Source organism: Trachypithecus francoisi, unplaced genomic scaffold (genome assembly GCF_009764315.1).
Source record: "Trachypithecus francoisi isolate TF-2019V2 unplaced genomic scaffold, Tfra_2.0 Lachesis_group11, whole genome shotgun sequence".
NCBI lineage: Eukaryota > Metazoa > Chordata > Mammalia > Primates > Cercopithecidae > Trachypithecus > Trachypithecus francoisi.
The window spans coordinates 27,902,296-27,919,044 of record NW_022681456.1 but is presented as its reverse complement, the minus strand read 5'-3'; the positions used below and the strand labels follow the sequence as shown (position 1 = coordinate 27,919,044).

The window sequence follows — 16,749 nt, the reverse complement described above, 5'->3', positions numbered from 1 at the left end:
GAGAAGGAAAATCTTTGGGTCAGGGTCAAAATCTTTGGTGCACTGGGGACAGTTGTGGCAGGATTTAGGCTCCAGAGAGGAGAGGTTCTGAGTGAAAATGAAATGGTCCCACCTGTAAGAGCTGTGTGGGGAGATAAGGAGCATGCTGGCTCCATCTCCTGTTAGGTGAGGCTGGGATAGGTGAGAACAAGATGCGTATTCTTGAGGTTTTGAGAAAAGTGGTGCCAGCAAGGAAAAGCAAAATTTCTTAAGGTAAGGAGATGAAGAGTGCACCCTTGCCTTATAGCAAATGATGCTTTTACAACCAATTCTGAAATAATTCCTAACACTGTGTGCCCTCTTAGTAAGAGAATAACTAGGAGGAGAGCCGGAGAGGACAGGGAATTTGCAGACCGGCTCTTGATCCCTTGCTTCTGGACAAAGAGAAGTTGAAAGCATTCCTTTGAAGTGAATGTTACTCATGTTCTCCAGCCATACACGCTGGAAGAAAGAAAGGGACTAATGTTGGCCAATGGGCTCATCCAGGGAGGGAGATCAAAAGAAAACTGTCCAAAGAAGTTTTGAAATTGGGAAGAAATGAATAATATTAAACATAGGCCAAAACAGCCAATGGTCAAACAGAATTCATTGTGTAATTAAGGGTTTGCTAGAATGGATTGAAACCACCCCAAGAGGCAGGAACCATCATGAAAACATGTTATAAAGAAAATTAAATAATTTTATTTTATCTGGAGAATTGTAGTGTAGATGGAAGTAAACACAATCAATTAATAAACCTATTCCAGAAGATTATCATGAATGGTAACTGGAAACAGATCAGGAAAACCATGGTCTCCAGGGTTTCCGTATTCAATTTTTACTGTTTACGAATCAAAATAAGTTTAGCCTCTTTAGTGACACTGCAAATACGGAAAAAGAAAAGACTACAGGCCTTTTTTTTTTTGCTTTTTGCTTTTTAGATCAGCCCTAATAAGAATAGCTATATATTGAGAACATTTTTCTTGATGAGTAAGTAAAAAATAAATCATTTCTTTGCCACGTGACTTTGTTAATTCTGGAAGCCTAAGGGAAGTGAGAACTTTCTGAATTTTCAGGCAAGTTGTAGCAAGGATGACTCGGGAGATGCTGTTTCGAGTGGCTGGCTGCTATCTAATATTTGTCATCTGTATTTGTCCTTGATCATGACATGGGTCCATTATTTCATCTTTAGGTCACTTAGGATAGCTGTTTTATACAACCCAGAAAATAAGTAAATATAATGATGAAAAGTTTTGACTACCACATATTACTAAGAAAAAGATAGAGATTCCTATTTTATATATTAACTTTGGATAAGGTTTCACTTAATTAAAGTGATAGTTATTGATAAGATAAATCATAGTAATATAAAATGATGGTAAGGTTTAGGTGTTCCATACACATATTTGGTTTTAAATAGGCATGCAAAAAATACATTAATTAAAAAAAAAGGCCAGGTAGGTGAAAGCCCACCCACCCCAAAGAGCAGCCACAGAGACGTGGTCGTTTTGGAGGCAGCCCACCTTCCAGAACCCCGACCTACAGGAAGGTGGAGCTTATTTATGATTAGAGAGACGTTCAGTGTCTGGTTCGTTCAGAAAAAGTCTGTGACCTTAGGGTAAAACAGAAGGGTGCATAACTACCTAGAGAATCTGGATCAGCACTGCTATTCACCCTGAGAAGGGTAAGAAGAGCACCGGGCTGGTTTTAGCAAGTTCACAGTAAGTGAGCTAGAAGTGGAATTAATAGAAACTGTCAGACAGAGGAAACCCGAAGCTATCCATCTGTAATCTGAGTTGCAGTGGTTGCCTTTGGTCAGTTGCTTTTATTTCTTTTCTTCTTCCTTTTTCTTGCATGCCAAGTGTCAATCCAACTTTGGTAAGGTACATATGACTAAACAGTATCTTACTCAACAAGAGTGAGTCGTGTTTAAACTGTTAACTGAGGATTTATCTTTTCAACAATCCCAAAAGACGTTGAAAGTAGGGAGAATATGAGTTACGGGGTCCACCTTGAATCACACTTGTTTCTGCAAACAATTTTATTAACACTATGAGTGAAAGTCTGAGTCAGAGCCCTGTAAGTGTGTGACCTTAGGCTAGGAGATGATTATGATACTCAACAGGTGACTTGATCCTCGACTCATTCTTTCTCCTTGATCACCTGTTCTTTGATAAAAGAAGCTACATTTTTTGCTAACAAAAGACCTGATTTTAATTGAATGCCCAATGTATTTTCTGTGTGTGTGTGTGTGTGTGTGTTAGAGAGAGAGAGAGAGAGAGAGAGAGAGAGAGAGAGAGAGAGAAAAGGAGAGAGAGAGAGAGAGAGAGAGAGACTTGCTCTGTTGCCCAGGCTGGAGTGCAGTGGTGCGATCATGACTCACTGTAACTTCGACCTCCCAGGCTCAGGGAGTCTTCCCATTTCAGCCTCCTGAGTAGCTGGGACTACAGGTGCAAGCCAGCATGCCTGGCTATTTTATTTTGTATTTTTTGAAGAGACAGGGTCGCCCTTTGTTGCCCCAGCTGATCTTGAACTCCTGGGCTCAAGATATCTGTCTGCCTCGGCTGCCTGAAGTGCTGAGATTACAGATGTAAGCCACTGTGCTGGGCTCAGTGAATTTATTAAACCTGGTCCAAATTGGTGAATACATGTTCTATGGTTCTTAGGGAACGTTCTTGTGGTTTAAAAGGTCTTATAGCTAGGCGTGGTGGCGCGTGCTTGTAGTCCCGGCCACTCATAAGGCTGAGGTGGGAGAATCACTTGAGCTGAGGAGTTCGAGACCAGTGTAGGCAACATAGTGAGACTCCATCTCTACAAAAACAAAAAAAAATATGTTAGCCAGGTGCGAGGTGTGCGCCTGTGGTCCCAGATATTAGGGAGGCTGAGGTGGGAGCATCCCTTGAGCCTGAGAGGTTGAGGCTGCAGTGAGCTGTGATTGTGCCACTGCTATCCAGCCTAGGCTACAGAACAAGACCCTGTCTCAGAAAAGAACAAAACAATAATAAAAAATAAATAAATACAGGGTTTTCCTGATAAGATGGTATTTGAGGTTATGATAAAACAATATTTCACTCTTAGGTTTTTTCAAATGTTGCATTGCTTTCCACACATTTTTCAAATGGTATAGATGGTGAGAAACAACATTGTCTTGCATACCAGAGAAGGCAATTTACCGATAGGTTTTCAGTCATGCTTACCCTGGAAAAACGAGCTTATTACACAAGTTTATTCTTCAGAGTAGCGTCTCGTGTGTAACTAGAACATGGAATCACTGCTCAGTAAAATGAATGTAAATCCTTTAGTACTGGCTTCCTCCAGCACTCTTTGGACTCCAGAAGTCGGTCTTCCTTCTAAGATTGGCTCTGGGCACAGATGTAAAGCAGATGTTGTTTCGACCAAACCCCAGCCCTTGGTTCCAGTCCCTCCCCTTGGGCCTTCCTTCCCCTTTCACTTCTCTAATGGACTTAATGTCTAGCACAGGTCCCCTAGCAAGAGCAGGATTTGTCTTGATGTGCCATGTGCTTGTTTCCAGATTACCCTTGATCCCTTGGTAATTTGGGCTAATTTCTCTTCCCCTGCATTGGCACCAACGTTTGACTCCATGGTTGTGAAATTGAAGAAGTCCTGAGAAGCCTCAATTCTTGGGGCCAGGCCAGAAGAGGTGGGAGGGAAACTGGTAGAATTCACCTTTTACTTTTTGTTTTTAGGTGATTTGGTTTATGGCACCTGATCTCTTATCTCCTCTAACTCTGCATGTTGGTTCTCTTGGTATAAGCCTTATTTTCAAGGTTTCTTCCCCATTTATAGTAGATTAAGGGGTATTCTTGTTGTCCCCAAGTTGCTTCTCTCCCATTTTCCAGTTTTTAGTGCGTTGGCTTGTGGGTGTCTGGGCATTGCTTCCTGAATTACGCCTTCCACCCCAGGAGGCTATTATTTAGAAGTGGATTACTACTGGCTGGGCGCAGTGGCTCACACCTGTCATCTCAGCACTTTGGGAGGCCAAGGCGGGAGGATCACTTGGGGTCAGAAGTTCAAGACCAGTCTGGCCAACATGGTGAGACCCTGTCTCTACTAAAAATACAAAAATTAGTCGAGCGTGGTGGTGTGTGCCAATAGTCCCAGGTACTTGAGAGGCTGAGGTAGGAGAATCGCTTGAACCTGGGAGGCGGAGGTTGCAATGAGCTGAGATTGCGCCATTGCACTCCAGTTGGGGCAACAGAGCTAGACTCCTTCTCCAGAAAAAAAAAAATGTATATATATATTACAATTATACCATGAGAGATTTATCCTGGTTGCTGTTTGTCCACTTGCTCCTTTTCTGAGGGAGAAAGGTTATGTTTAAACTGAGTTTGTAGAGGTATTTGGACCAATTAACTCCCAAAGAGTGTGATCGAGTGCAGCAGCACAGCTTGATCTCTTTTCTAGTTTCAGCCACCGTGAATTGGCCTCGTCTTCACTTTGCTTATCTCCTCCAGCACAGAATAATTCAATCTCCAGGCCCTGCTCTCTGAGGGAAGATTCTAGAGGGTGAAGTCATCTCATTCCTTGCCCTTACTGATCTGCATTAGGACTGACTGCAGAGACTAGGGCCTTGCTGCCTCCTTCTGAGGACCTTCTGGGCCCTATCCATGGCTGCTGTTCTCACAAGGCTGGGGAGGGTATGGCTCTGTGTTCTGCTCTCCCTCCCCATTTCTTTCTCTGGTTTGGGGGACAAATTTTGCAGTCCATCAGCAATCACCGCTGCAGACCATGCAGTGGTCACTGCCCTACAACTGGAGCTATAGTGACCAGAAAAGAAAGTAATCACATCCTTGGTGAAGAACGGAGTGGCTCATCCAGGAGCTTACATGGCTGTGGATGTTCTGGCCTGAGCGTGACCATTTCCAGCAAGACATTCTGGATCCTCAGGGCTGAGGAAGGACCAGACACTATTTTTATAACTTCTGAAACCTAACAGATCTGAAATCTACGTGTGCCTACAGTGATGTGTACCTGTAAATGTAAAATGTATTTGCCTTTGATTTGAATGACATAAGCTACCTGTGGGCACCTCAGTTATCCCATGCCCATCAGAAGCTCCTTTTGGCACTTAAGTGTCTAAGAAAATATTGACAAGTGCATTATTATAATTATTATTTTTTGAGATGGGGCCTTGCTCTTTCATCCAGGCTGGAGTGCAGTGGCATGATCTCAGCTCACTGCAACCACTGTCTCCCGTGCTCAGGTGAACATCTGGGCTGCCTCATCTTAAATAGATCTTTTTTTTTTTTTGAGACCGAGTCTGTCTCTATCGCCCAGCCTGGAGTGCAATGGCACAATCTGGGCTCACTGCAACCTCCGCCTCCCAGGTTCAAGTGATTCTGCTGCCTCAGCCTCCCAAGTAGCTGAAATTACAGGCACACGTCACCATGCCCAATTAATTTTTGTATTTTTGGTAGAGACGGGGTTTCACCATGTTGGCCAGGCTGGTCTCAAACTCCTGACCTCAGGTGATCCGCCCGCCTCGGCCTCCCAAAGTGCTGGGATTAAAGATGTGAGCCACTGTACCTGCCCTGTAGATTGATTGCGGTGGCTCAAGCCTGTAATCCCAGCACTTTGGGAGGCCGAGACGGGCGGATCACGAGGTCAGGAGATCGAGACCATCCTGGCTAACATGGTGAAACCCCGTCTCTACTAAAAAATACAAAAAAAAACTAGCCGGGCGACATGGCGGGCGCCTGTAGTCCCAGCTGCTTGGGAGGCTGAGGCAGGAGAATGGTGTAAACCCAGGAGGCGGAGCTTGCAGTGAGCTGAGACCCGGCCACTGCACTCCAGCCTGGGCGGCAGAGCGAGACTCCGTCTCAAAAAAAAAAAAGAAATCAACATACCTTTTTTACTCACAAGAGGGAGGCTCTTGTGATCCTTCGACCGCCACCTCCTGTAGCTGGGACCACCACATACCACCACATACCACCACACCTGGTATGTGGCGCATACCACCACACCTGGCTAATTTTATTTTATTTTCTGTGTTCTTAGTAGAGACGAGGTCTTGCCATGTTGCCCAGGCTGAAATTATTAAGGCAGGTAAAATCTTTCAAAATAAGGAGTTTTGTGGGGGGAAAAAGGTATGTTGATTCCTTAAAATGGTTTCCATATGGGGCACCCCCTATGTTTGGATAGCCAGGGCATTATTCAAAACTTGAGAACTTGAGAACAAGGATTCAAATCCCAAAGACTTTAAGTTTCTTGTAAAAGTGTTGAGTGATAAAATAAATTTAACATCCCAGTTTTGAACGGCCAGAGGATAAAGTCCACTTCTCTTACCAAGAAATGACCTTTATTGAAATGAGTCCCCCGCACCAGAAGGTGTGCTTTTTAGACTATGGAGCCTAAAAGCCTAATAACCTAAGGCAATTGCATTGGCCTGTCAGGAGTTTGGCTTAACATATCCGGGCTTTCCTTTTACCAGGGGTCTTTATTGCTGTGTATTGACCCATTTTTCTTCCTTACGCTAAAGCTTGTGCAGTTGGGGCAGGACCGTGCCACCCCAGGAGGTAGGATACCCGTGTCCCCTTGAACACTGGCTGGACAGCATTTGGTTCTCTCTCCAGGCAGCTCAACACAATGGCTTGGACCTATCCTTCCACAAGGAGAGTTGGTTTAGACCAACCACCCCTTTCTGATTTAACCTTAGTCTGGACCTGGTTGTCAAGTTGAATAGATTCTAATGTAACTGCTCCTCGGAACAATCTTTGTACCTACATAAAAATGACTTATGTGGCAATTTGACAAGATCTGCAAAGATTGATGGTCCCTGGCAGCTGCCAGAGGTTGTTTCTCATGCTGATGAAACAGGCTAGGAGTCTTCTACCATCTCATTTCCGGCTTTTCTTGAGTGGGATGATACAAATTGGAGAGCTCCAGCTGCAGGAGGGTGCATGTTTCTCTCATGCAAATTAGCATGGGCCCACAGTGTATGAAGCAGGAATTAGGATCACACAAATCTGGGTTTGAATTCTGGCTCTATGACTTCGTAACTTCGATCATGCTACTCAGTTTTTCATTTTTAAAATGTGAGCAGTACTGGCCTTGCAAGATTGTATGAGGATTAAATGAACTAATAGGATTAGCAAAGTGCCTAGTATAGTTACACAATCAGGTTGAGAGATGGGGTGATGGTCAAAGCTTTTGCAAAAGCAGTATGGAAGTGAATTGCCCACTTTAGGAGAAGCCACTATGTTTGTCTTTCACAGGAACTGTTTTTGACTTTTACATCTTTCTACCTGAGAAGGAGAGTGGTAAATCAGAATATGGAGCATGGCTTTGGTGTCAGATGGATGGGGTATGGATGTTGGTCATACTTGTTAGTCTTGTATGTTTATGAATTACATGGCTTTCTATACCTGGTTCCTCAGGCCTAGGCTCTCAGAGCTGTTGTGAGGAATAGCATGGATGCACGTGCAGTGCCCTGCACTGTGCCTGACACACAGGAGGAACTCATGAATGACATCATTGTACCCATGGAGTCCTGGTCTCTAGTCCTAGTGTTGTAGAATAACTGTTTGTGGAAGGAATGGATGAAGTGACAGTCTTATACATGGAAGTGTGTATGCAAAGGCAGGCTTTACAACTCAGTGGAAGGTTTAAAAGAGTGGACATCTGACCGGGCGCGGTGGCTCATGCTTGTAATCCCAGCGCTTTGGGAGGCCGAGGTGCACAGATTATGAGGTCAGGAGTTCAAGACCAGCCTGGCCAACATGGTGAAACCCTGTCTCTACTAAATATACAAAAATTAACTTGGTGTGGTGGCACGTGCCTGAAATTCCAGCTACTCGGCAGGCTGAGGGAGGAAAATCGCTTGAACCAGGGAGTCAGAGGTTGCAGTGAGCCAAGATTGCACCACTGCACTCCAGCCTGGGGACAGAGCAAGACTCCATCTCAAAAAAATAAAAATAAAAAAAAGTGGATATCTTATAAGGCTTTATAAGTGGTATTTTTTAAGATTTGGCATTATATCTGAAGCTTAATTTATTATCAAATAAATATGGCAACTACATTATCCTTTCCTGCCAGTTATACGTGTAAGGTTGTTGATTAATTTTATAATGGAGAACACAGATTGAGTTTTAAGATATTGAATAATTTCACAGGAGAAAGTAAATGACTATTTTCTTACATTTGGGAAAGTGAAAATATATTTTAAAACCTTGAATATATCCTTAAGCACAGTTAAGCAAAAGGGGAAAGAATTAAACGGATATGTAAATGGACGTGAAAAGAATAGTTGTGGCAGGAAATGTGTGGCATAAGCGACCAGTTACCCACAGGTTCGTGTGATTTCATGAGAAAGTTAATCACTCAGGACCAAAGTAAACAGTTCTTAGCAGAACTTATCTTGAACGAGTTTGTCCTCATCATTTCTCCATTATCTACACTAAAGGATTATAAATCCATTTTAATTAAAAGTAGTAAACAACACTTTCTTATACCACATCAATAAGCATAACACCATTAGTACAACTTTGACACTTTCGAATTAAAAAACGATCCAGCATGAACAAGAGGTGAACGAAGCTGATAACCATGTGGTGCATTTAGGCTGTATGCTCAGTTTGGGTAAATTAGGTCTCAAGATGGATTTTGTACTCTCTTGCAGTATTAGCTGTTCATGGCCAGCGTTCACCAGATAATTGTTAAATCTGCACTTTCCTTCTTTTATAGACTTGGACTTGCTGTTCCGATAAAGCAAAAATCTCATGCACATGTATAGTCACATTTGAAATATCACAACTTTTAAGTGGGTAAAATCAGAGTTAGACTGTCTCTGAATCAGAAGAGTCAATGACATTTAGATGTTTGCAGCCTGCTTTTTTCTCAACTGAAGCCCCTTAACATTACAAGTTGAATTCAGCCAGATACATTAGAATCTTATTGATTTTTTTTTTTCTTTCAGAAAAGCAACTTATGTGTGCCAAGTAGTGCTTCAAGGAAAGTGTCCTGATTCTCTTAGAAATATGCCAAGGATGGCCGGGCGCGGTGGCTCAAGCCTGTAATCCCAGCACTTTGGGAGGCCGAGACGGGTGGATCACGAGGTCAGGAGATCGAGACCATCCTGGCTAACACGGTGAAACCCCGTCTCTGCTAAAAAATACAAAAAAAAAACTAGCCGGGCGAGGAGGCGGGCGCCTGTAGTCCCAGCTACTCGGAGGCTGAGGCAGGAGAATGGCATAAACCCGGGAGGCGGAGCTTGCAGTGAGCTGAGAACCGGCCACTGCACTCCAGCCCGGGCGACAGAGCGAGACTCCGTCTCAAAAAAAAAAAAAAAAAAAAAAGAAATATGCCAAGGAATTCTGGTAGAATATGGACTCCTTTTTTTTCTTTCTTTTTTTCCTTTTTTTTTTTTTGAGACCAGGTATCCCTCTGTTGCCCAAGCTGGGGTGTAATGGCGTGATCTCTGCTCACTGCAACCTGCACCTCCCGGCTTCAGAGATTCCTGTGCCTCAGCCTCCTGAGTAGCTGGGACTACAGACATCACCATGCGTGGTTAATTTTTGTATTTTTAGTAGTGATGGGGTTTCACCATGTTGGCCAAGCTGGTCTCGAACTCCTGACCTCGAGTGATCCACCTGTGTCGGCCTCCTGAAGTGCTGGGATTACAGGCATGAGCCACCACACCTGGCCTGGATTCCTCTTAATGCAAGGAGAGAATCTGTGCATTTTAAAGTAGTGATCCCCTCTAAATGTGTCCTTTTAAACATTTTCCCTGTCTTTGCAGTATATCATGTATGAAATGGCTCATGTTTTTAGATAAAAATAAATCAAATAGGCATTAACTCTTTTTGCACTGAAGAAATCTTTCAGTACCTATAGTTGTGCCACTGAAGTGTCAGAAGAGATCTAAAATCATGTATTAGGACTGGAAGAGACCTGAGGGGTCATCTGGTCAACCGGCTTATTTTACAAATGAGACACAGGCTGGAAGCTCGCCCACAGCCTGTCTGTCACACAGGGAGTGGGTGGTACACACAAGACGATAACTCAGGCTTCTTCCCAATTTCAGCTGCCCTCAGTTTTCCATTTCATTTGGCATTTGTGCATTTTGGCATTTGCTGTATTCACACATTTTGGTTTGTAGAAAATTACCAAGTTTTAATGTATGAACGATTGAGGTGAAGGCAGAATATTGTCACAGAAACACTTGATGGATAGTTTTGCTCCTCTGCTTAAGTCTTATGGAAACACTTGAAATAAAATTGACTTTAACTCAGTAGTCCCTTTTTCTCATAACCAAAAATGAAGTCCCCAACTATGTAACCAACTGTCTCATAGCAAATGTTTCTGACCTTTTAGAACAGAAGAATCCATAACAGAAGATGACAAGAGGAGGTATGTTTGGTGTTGCAGCTGGCTTTAGTTTGAATGGTTTTGGCCATACCTCATGGATTTAACACACTGTAGCACATTCCCAATAACACAGATTCCTCCAGGAAAACTGTTGGTACAGAGAATACAGGTAGGGGTATATGGTCTGAAAAAGAACTTGCCCAGGATGCATCATCTTTCCTCCTTCCAAGCAAACTTAGTTTTTGTTCTATGCATGTGGTGTGTGCTAATTTTCATCCTATGACGTTTGGGTGTGCTCCTCTCCCTAACTGGACAGCTTCCCTTCATTCTCTCAGCCTTCCCTGTCCTGTTACTTCTCTGATTAACTGCACTCCACCCTCATTTCTCTTTTGCTCTCTCTGCCTCATTTTATATCTCCTTATTAGTAAGATATCTTTGTGTGTCCATAATGCCTATTATCATACCATGTTGACCACTCTGAATTCTTGATAAATGTTAACTGTAACATGTCACTGTATAATAATTAATATTATACTAAATTGTAACATCCCAAATTATTTTCTTCTTTCTCACTACAAGTAAAATATCTAAAAATTCTAACGCAATACATCTTTCTTTTTTGTTTTTTAAATAGCTTCTTTTTAACCTAGGAAACCAATGACATTCCCAAGGGCCATAATATTCTAAATTCTACTTTTGAAAAACCATGAGCTATTTTAATAATTATGTAGTTGTTTGGAGTACTCCATGCTTCTGTTGCTTCCTGTAAATAGATAGTACCATTTAAATTGGTTTGATTTCTTTTTATCAAGAAACTATGGAGGAGTATATGTTGGCCTACCATCTGAAGCTGTCAATATGGTGTCCAGTCAAACAAAGACAGTTCGGAAAAGTAAGTGAAATCATGTGCTACTGATTTTCCCTTCTTATTTATTTTTATGTTTTATGAAAAAGCATGAAATTTGTATTTCGGCTTACTTGACTCAATCTATGTATCGGCTATAGTGAACCATGTATAAGTACTGTCTGTTCATTGCAGTCATTGGTTGAAATGGCTACCTACATGGTAAGAAGAATTCCAGAGCATAATTTAGCTTTTATTTGTGGTTATTCTCCATATTTTTAATTTCTTGTTAATTTTAGTGATGATCAGTGTGAAAATGAAAGCTAATATTTATGTAAGCTTACGGCGTTTTCATAGAACAGAAAGGTAAATTTCTGTAATATAAGATGACTGACTGATAAGCAATCTGCTGTTTAAAGGAAAAGTAATTGCCTATTGCATAATTAAATGAAATGAGACTCCGTTTTCTGAGTTTTAATAGTTAGCAATTATGGGGCCAATGAAGTCCTTTTGACTAATAGGCATCTTTTGATTGATAGATAGCTTCTTGCTCAAGGCAGTTTTTAAGTGAGGCTCATGGTAAACAATGCTGATTTACAAAACCACTGTACAAGGTATTGTCTGATGTATAGTTTTAAATGACTATTAATATGTTCGCTTTATACACAAGGCTATATTACATTATTTTTAACATACTATATTTGTTCCTCATTGTTCTTCCCGTACTTTGTGATTTAGACTAGCAAATACTTATATGTCATTACTGTTTACAGTTCTATAGAAAATTAGAATATGTTATTTATAATCTGAACATTTAACTTTTCTTAATTTTCTCTTTAAGATTAGAAGAAAATAACATCATGACTCAAGAATCAAGAGGTACTGTGTATTTTTCTAAATAATTCTATGTATTTAGACTTGTTGATGAATGGACTGTAGATATTATTTGCTCTATATTTCTAAGAAATCCTGAACTTCACAATTTAAAGAAGGGGTTTCATCCTATGGAATTGAGTGTGTTTTATTGCAAAGAGGTGAATAATCAGATCAATTTTCTTTCATCTACTTTTTTCCATTTTATTTTGTTAAAAATGAAAATTTATTTAGTAAGAGCAAGCTAAGTGTCTACCTAAAACACTGAAATCTCATCCTTCTTCATTGCAAAAATCTTTGAGGGCCTAGGACTTGAGAAATGGCAGGGAGAGACCAGAGGCTAGAACTGGGAATTAGATTAGAATCGATTTTAAGTGGTATTAGCCAGTGGTTAATACACAGAGAGGAGATGTGTCAGTACCAAAACTCCAGTAGAGATGGGCAATTGATCAATTAAGTCCCAGACACTTAATATTGATTCTAATCTAACTGAACAGAGATGTAATTATGCAGGAAGGAATAGTAAGAATCAGAGTATAAGTTAACACAGATTGGTTTTACAAAACACATTCAGTATGGAGACGATGAAGAACTAGGAGTTAGAATTATAAGACAAACAAGAATAAGGACAAGAGAAAAATAGCTTTCATTTATTAACTGCCCTGCATACCAGTCTCTAAAAGACATGGAGCAGCATTTCTAGGCAGACAAAGAATCTTCGTTCACTGGGTCCAACAAGGGTCCAACAACACATTCCATGCTGGGCTCCTCACTGTATTTCACTCTTGCTGAATGACACCCAGCCTCTTTTGAAGCCTCCAGTGACTAGGAATGTCCTATCTCCTGAGATAGCCCATTCTCTTCTGGAAGTCAGGCAGCCTTGGTTTTGAATTCAGGCTCTCATTGACTAGCTGGGCAAGTTCCTTCCCCTTTATGACCTCAGTTTTGTTATCTGAAAAATGGAGCCAATACTTAAACTGAAGAGTTGTTGATCGGATTAAATATGAAATAAATGGTAGCATCTGCGATCATCATTGTCATCACCACCATACTATTAATTTTTTTAATAACCAAAATCTAACCATTGGCAGACCAAAAGCAAGACTGATTTGATACTGAACCAACTTCTCGCCCAGGGCCAGTACTAGATTTGCTATTTGGGGTGGGGTGGGATTACAGACTAATTTCACAGGTAGAGACAAACAAGCTTTCCTGCTAGAGAAAGGAGACATAGAAACTGTAACCCGTTTCTTCCTGACAAAAACTTAGAACAATCTTTGGGTAGCTACATCTTTGAAGATTTTCTCATCAAGGCAACATGATGGAGGTTTATCCCCTCGTACCCATGAACACAGGGTGTTCGGTTTCTTTTTGGGAAGTCACTGGAGAGTTTCTATTTCTAGTATTTTTAACATAGTTCTAGCCCTCCATATAGATTTCTGAGTTCCCTGCTAGTTTTCTCCTGCGCAGAAGTACTTTTATTATTTGTATCAAATAGAAAAGGTAAGTCGAAACCAAGAATATACTGCTGTTTACCCTCCTGGAAACAGAATGTATTTCAAAAAGCAAGGGAATAGAGTGGAAAGAGGTGCTGCCTAGATAGCCATCAGGAGACTGAGCAGCTCTGCTGCCAACACAGACCTAAGATGAGTCCCTTAACTTCCCTCAGCTTGTCTCAACCACAGTTTTCTCATGGGAGTGTTAGACACGATGATTGCTCACCCTCGTGGGTGGATCTGAAGTTCGCCACTAACACTTCAGCAATAATCCTGGTGAGCAAGCTCGTATAACTTTAGGCAGCTAGCTAAAACATTTCTTCCTGTTCATGGCTGTAAATATGTAGTATTTTATTGCCACCCCTCTCTCATCTCAATTTTCCCCGTTCTTTAACTCTTTCTTTTTTTTTTCTATTACCCTTACATTTTGTTTATTTACTTATTTTTTATTTTTATTTTACTTCAAGTTCTGGGATACATGTGCTGAACGTGCAGGCTTGTTACATAGGTATACATATACCATGGTGGTTTGCTGCACCCATCAACCTGTCATCTAGGTTTTAAGCCCTGCATGCATTAGGTGTTTGTCCTAATGCTGTCCCTCCCTTTGTCCCCCACCCCCCAACAGGCCCAGGTGTGTGATGTTCCCCTCCCTGTGTGTTCTCATTGTTCAGCTTCCACTTATGAGTGAGGACATGTGGTGTTTAACTCTGTCTCTAAACAATTAGTTTGATCCTGGTCTTTCCGTAGCCTCCTTTGTATTATCTGAAAAGTTTTCTAAGTTGATAAGCTGCCCATTTTCCTTAGATGCTAAGCATCCATTGTGGTCCTTATCTGTGACATGTGTGAACTCATGGCTTTCTAGGCCTTAGTTGTTGGGCAGAAACCCCGATGAGAAGACTTGAGAAAAGAGATGTTTCATGGAAAGGATTGGAGACACTTTTGTTGTTGTTGTTTGTTTTTTACCTAACATGTGGACTCTCTCTGAACTAAATGCAGTCAGTGATCAAAGTTGATTTGGTTTGGTTGATTTTGAAACAAATTGAGGAATGATTTCAGAATCTCTTAAAATTACTTATGTCAGGATGCACATGTGTAGTTTCTTCTGCAGATGACCCTAGGGTGAAAGCTATACCCGCTTAGAAGTGCAGAGTGCTTCCAGCACAGAGGGCCTTAAGTGATGCTTCTCAGATGACAATGGGTGGCCTGGCTGCATCAGAATCCCGTCGGGGAGCGCCGTGTAATGTGGAGGGCTAGGCTCTCCCAGGAGTTCGGACCAAGTAGGGAAGGGATGGAATTGTGACCGAACAGTCTCTATTTTTAATTTGAATGATGTTAATAGAATGCAGCTAGGTTTGGACATTGGTTATCAAGATGCATTTTAATTGTAAGTTTGTAAGTCTCTTTTCCTACCCAACTTTGTCTCTTTATATAATTATCATCAGTGCTTAGCTCTACACTGGCCACATAAGTCTTAAATTAATATTGGGTGGATATTAAATAGGTGCTTTACTTAAAAGAAAGTCAGTACATAACTTGTAGGCTTAAGGCTAATGTATTTTTTAACCTAAGTTGTACCCGTTTGCTCACTCTTTTCTCCTCTTCTGTTGTCTCCTTAGCATGCTCATCAATTTGGAAGGAATTTGGCTCCGTGGGACGTTGTAATGTGCATAGACATTTCCAAGGAAATTCTAAACAGTCACCCTTCCCTCTTGCATTCCCCCAAATCTTAAGTGTATACATAAAACCCTGGGTACATATTGTTGTGGTAATAGAAGGGAATTGGTTAAACAGTACACTTTATGGAACTTTCTGTGGCCACCTACGAAAGACAAGTTAACAAACTGTCATGGAGGCTGCTGTTGCCTAGCCAGGGCTGCTGCATTTTGACATTTCCACCGTGGCCACTCAACACATTTCATGGAGGTCATGTCTTTTCACTGATACTTTTTGATAGTTTTTATATAACAAAATCCTTATTCTATTTATAACTTAAGATGATAAGGCACTATAAATGAATGACCTAAAATAATATATTTGTCTGTTATCTTTTGCTATTTCTACTTCACTTTTAATTTTTAGCTGTGAAATTGGTAAATGGATTCTTACAACTATCTCTTTCTGTTTTTTACTATTTGGTTTTCAAATTTCATTTAAATGTCAGAATTTCCTTTTTAGGAACAATGTGTATTTCATTGCAATATTTAAAAATAAACTCAAATTTGCATGCCATATGCACATTTTGATTACATTTTTATTTTCTTTCATGAAAGGCATGTGCAACTACAAATACTTCATAGCCATTGCGTTGCTCATTCTATGTCACGGCATCTCTTCATATTAGTTCTCTGACTGTTTTCAAGGACTTGGTGATGGACGGTTAGTGGGATATCTGGAAATTAATTTGATAATGATTTGTGTATCTACGTAGTACTACAATGTAAATTACTCAATTTACCAATGTATTTCAACAATTAAAACATTTTTATCCCTCTTCACTTACATTACTTATTTTTCAAAGAACACTTAGAAGTCATACATGGCATTGTGATGTATAGATACATTATATAAATATGTAAGGATAATAATGTATAAATAGATTACTATGAAAAACCAAATTTTTCACAGGAAGAAGACATTATCTTATATATTTGGTCTATATGACAACCACAGGGACATCAAATTGATAAAAAATATCAAAGCTAAGAATTACTAAGAAATTATCCTGACACACACAATTCCTGTCTCATGTTCGTTAAGTCCATAATGGTATTTAGGTGGAATATCAGCAGTTTGACCTATTAGGGATAACAGATAGACTTTTTTTTTTTTTTTTTTTTTTGAGATGGAGTCTCGCTGTGTCGCCCAGGCTGGAGTGCCATGGTGTGATCTCGGCTCTCTGCAACCTCTGCCTCCTGGGTTCAAGCGATTCTCCTGCCTTAGCCTCCCAAGTAGCTGGGACTACAGGTGTGTGCCACCACGCCCGGCTAAGTTTTTGTATTTTTAGTAGACACAGGGTTTCACCATGTTGGCCAGGCTGGTCTCGAACTCCTGACCTCAGGTGATTCACCTGCTTTGGCCTCCCAGAGTGCCGGGATTATAGGTGTGATCCACTGCACCTGGCCAGATTGACTTCTAAAAAACTTTTAATTTTGAAATAATTTTAGATTCATAGAAGCATGTAAAGATTAT

The 16,749-nt window shown here is 40.9% G+C and overlaps 1 protein-coding gene across 1 annotated transcript in view; it reads left to right on the top strand.

The window, feature by feature from the left end:
* The window catches only part of CUNH12orf75 (chromosome unknown C12orf75 homolog), a 42,826-nt gene extending 26,771 nt beyond the window's left edge, over nucleotides 1-16,055 (top strand). The window contains exons 3-6 of the mRNA XM_033220804.1: nucleotides 10,351-10,386; nucleotides 11,157-11,236; nucleotides 12,030-12,067; nucleotides 15,177-16,055. Of these exons, the coding sequence (XP_033076695.1) occupies nucleotides 10,351-10,386; nucleotides 11,157-11,236; nucleotides 12,030-12,034 (121 nt within the window). The 3' untranslated portion in view covers nucleotides 12,035-12,067; nucleotides 15,177-16,055. The remainder of the gene's footprint in view (nucleotides 1-10,350; nucleotides 10,387-11,156; nucleotides 11,237-12,029; nucleotides 12,068-15,176) is intronic.
* The last annotated feature ends 694 nt before the right edge of the window (nucleotides 16,056-16,749 follow it).